Below are 3,071 nucleotides of genomic sequence, written 5' to 3' on the forward strand. Positions count from 1 at the left end.
CATTTTCAAAATTTATTGTTATTTATTATTTTTTTTTTTTTGACATTTTGCGAGATTTTGTTAACAAGACATTGAACTCAAATTAGTGAAAAAGATTTTCGCGCAATTTTCCAAAAACTATAATGTCTTTTTTATTTTCTCTCTTTGAAAAATGATCTTTTAGAATAAAAACAAATTCTCCTTTTTTCTTCGACATTTTCATTTTTTCACGGTATGTTGTGTTCCTTTTTTCTTCCCTATTCAAACATAAAATATTAAGGACTCCGTCAATTCTAGTATGGAGCCAAGTGTTGGCCATGTCCATTTCTCATGCTTGAATTTCAACAATCACTACATCACAGAGAGAAATGATCTTGATCTTTAGGTCAAAGTAGAACTAATGCAAATGATTGTTTTAATTAAAGGTCACGAAAAATACTTGTCAAATCCATGTGTAGGAGGAACGCTACCCATATATATATATATATAAATTTTTATATATGTCCAGCCAATTAAAAGAACTACATATTTTCTAGGCACTCCTTATAATAACATCCTCAAATAATCAACAAAATTAATTATCTATTAAGAAATTAAATAAGATGAAAAAGAAATAAACTACCCAATACTAGTTAAACAATGATGACTTGAACTCTGTTCCATTTGTGCTTTAGCAGATTTCAATGTAGTAGATTGTGTATAATGTCAGACTTACATTAATGTATACAAAAATTGCACTATTATTTAACTTTTGAATAATAACTATAAAACAAGCCATTATTAATGACCCAATTATTCATTTCTCTACTATATTAAGATTTTGAAATAATCTGGCTGAGTGAGGAGCTTGGTGGGGGTGGGGGTCCTGCAAAATTGCTGAAAGGGCTTCACTACTCAGAAACTCTAATCAAATCCAAGATTGAATGGGATAGTTGCATTTGAAGGAATTTACACCACTTATGTGTGCAAATATGTCTGAAGAGTCTACCATATCCTCTTCTTTCACCACCACCTATGATCCAAAAACAATTTAAAAAAGTCAATATATCTTTTTAAAGTGATATGGTTTCTATGGCAAGACAGACTATATAATAATGTAAGTTCGAAACATAAGTTATATGTTCGTTCATATCGAGTACAAGGAAGAAGGTTATGTTGCAAAATTTGCAATCGTACCTTGCCTTGGTGATGAGGAATCTGATTAGCAAACAGACTTACATCTTCATCTGTGTCTTCTTCATGGTTGCTACCAGCAGTTCTTGCAGCTTCTCCAAGTTCATCATTCTTTGCAAACCTTCCTCTAACGCGAGGCCGGCTGTCAGCAAGTGTTTTGCGACATGCATACTGCATATATATTCGACCAAGAATTAAATAAATTCAATAAAAGTGTGTTTGATACATGATTATGTAGGATGGGATATGGACGATATCATAGATAGACATATTATATATGCTTATTTCCTTGGAGAATACCTATACTTAAAAGACATGTAACAGTTATGTTTTCGTTTCGAAACTTTTTAGATGAGTTACATTTTTTTTACTTTTTTTAAATAGAGTTAGACAACAAAATAAACACAATTTCTCATATGAGCCTTTTATTTTAAATCATGTCTAGTCTCGACCTTTCAACTTTAAAGAATAACACTATTCATAATCGCTCACTTCCGATAATCACTTTATGTGATAGTTTGTTACTTGAGGGCATTAATTTCATGTAATTTCATTGCCTTAAATAATAAGTTAATTCTCAAATAACAAACTGTTATGTAGGATGACTACAAATGGTATTAGATGAGTTGATGTGGAATTTTATTCTGAAAAAAGATTTTTGTGGTCACAGTCCCTTGGAAGGTTTTGGATTGAGATAAATACTATTTGAGAAAAAAGGGGTTCCTATCGGTCCGGTTGGCCGTTCATTTGAGATAAAAACGAGTATAAAACTTAAACTCACCGAGTAAATGGCCTTATGTTTTTCTAAGTTAAAATTGCATTTACTACAGATACCTTAAATGTGGTTCTATATGCCCCATTCCACAACTTTGCTGTGCTTTTATAGTGGAATATTGATATTCACACGGTACACATATACTATGGGCTAAAAATGAATATATGGGCACGCATACATGATACATACATCATATGCATGTAAAAATGTCACATAAACATCATATGCATGCAGTTACATGATTAAAGTAGAGAGAGAGAGAGAGAGAGAGAGAGACCTTGATTTTCTTACTGAAATTTCTTTCATTTCTTTTCTTCATGTATCTGTGGATTTTCTTTTTCCTTTCTTCAACGGAGAGTTTGCCCACCTTGAAAGTAGAATCTTCCAAGCTCGAAATCTCTGATGCCAAAGGAGTAGAATTTGGACCTCCATGTGCCATATGCTGGCTCTCATTACTAAGTGCCTTAATTTTCAAAACAAAAATGAGAACACTGTAATTTTATAATGTTACTAGTAGGACGGGATAATACTGGACGACTAAGAGTACTACTATTGTCTAGTATTGATTATAGTTGTATGAAACATGTATAGGGAGATTGTACATGTAGCATTACAATGAGAAATGTGACATTAATTCATTGGATTAGGGACAAAAAACAGTTTTGTCCCAGCCAATCCTTCTCCGCCACCTATCTCCCTGTACAAGGAGATTAATCCTAGTTATATTGTACCTGAAGGTCACTAGAGCAGTTAAAGAGCCTAGATATGGTGTCAGGGAGGAAAAGTCCACCATTATCACCCTGGAAATCGAGTTCTTGACGTGGAAGTTCAGTGCCCATAAGCAAACTACTCCCATTGGGAATTCCAGAATTTTCAGCAGAAAATGGTGGATTCATGTTGCCTGCAAGAAGATACTGTCCCATAATTGGATCCATTACTGTGCAAGAAGGCGAAGAAGACCTCAATCTCATGTAAGAAGGCATAGAAGACAAACATTCCTCATCATAAGCTGTCGGCAGTGGCAGCGGCAGCGGCGGCCCCAGGAGCGGCACCGGAGGCTCTGGCTCAGGAGGGTAGTGAGAGAGTGATCCATCCACAACATCTTCAGTTTGAATATGGTTATTTAGCAAAGAAATGTCGAATT

The 3,071-nt window shown here is 34.3% G+C and overlaps 1 protein-coding gene across 1 annotated transcript in view; it reads right to left on the reverse strand.

The window, feature by feature from the left end:
* Positions 1 to 858: 858 nt before the first annotated feature.
* Positions 859 to 3,071, reverse strand: part of LOC111407482 (putative zinc finger protein CONSTANS-LIKE 11) — a 2,697-nt gene continuing 484 nt past the window's right edge. The window contains exons 2-5 of the mRNA XM_023036984.1: positions 2,659 to 3,029; positions 2,205 to 2,390; positions 1,198 to 1,323; positions 859 to 991 (exon numbers count right to left, since the gene is read on the reverse strand). Coding sequence (XP_022892752.1) covers positions 887 to 991; positions 1,198 to 1,323; positions 2,205 to 2,390; positions 2,659 to 3,029 — 788 coding nt within the window. The 3' untranslated portion in view covers positions 859 to 886. The remainder of the gene's footprint in view (positions 992 to 1,197; positions 1,324 to 2,204; positions 2,391 to 2,658; positions 3,030 to 3,071) is intronic.

Source organism: Olea europaea, chromosome 1 (genome assembly GCF_002742605.1).
Source record: "Olea europaea var. sylvestris chromosome 1, O_europaea_v1, whole genome shotgun sequence".
Lineage (NCBI taxonomy): Eukaryota > Viridiplantae > Streptophyta > Magnoliopsida > Lamiales > Oleaceae > Olea > Olea europaea.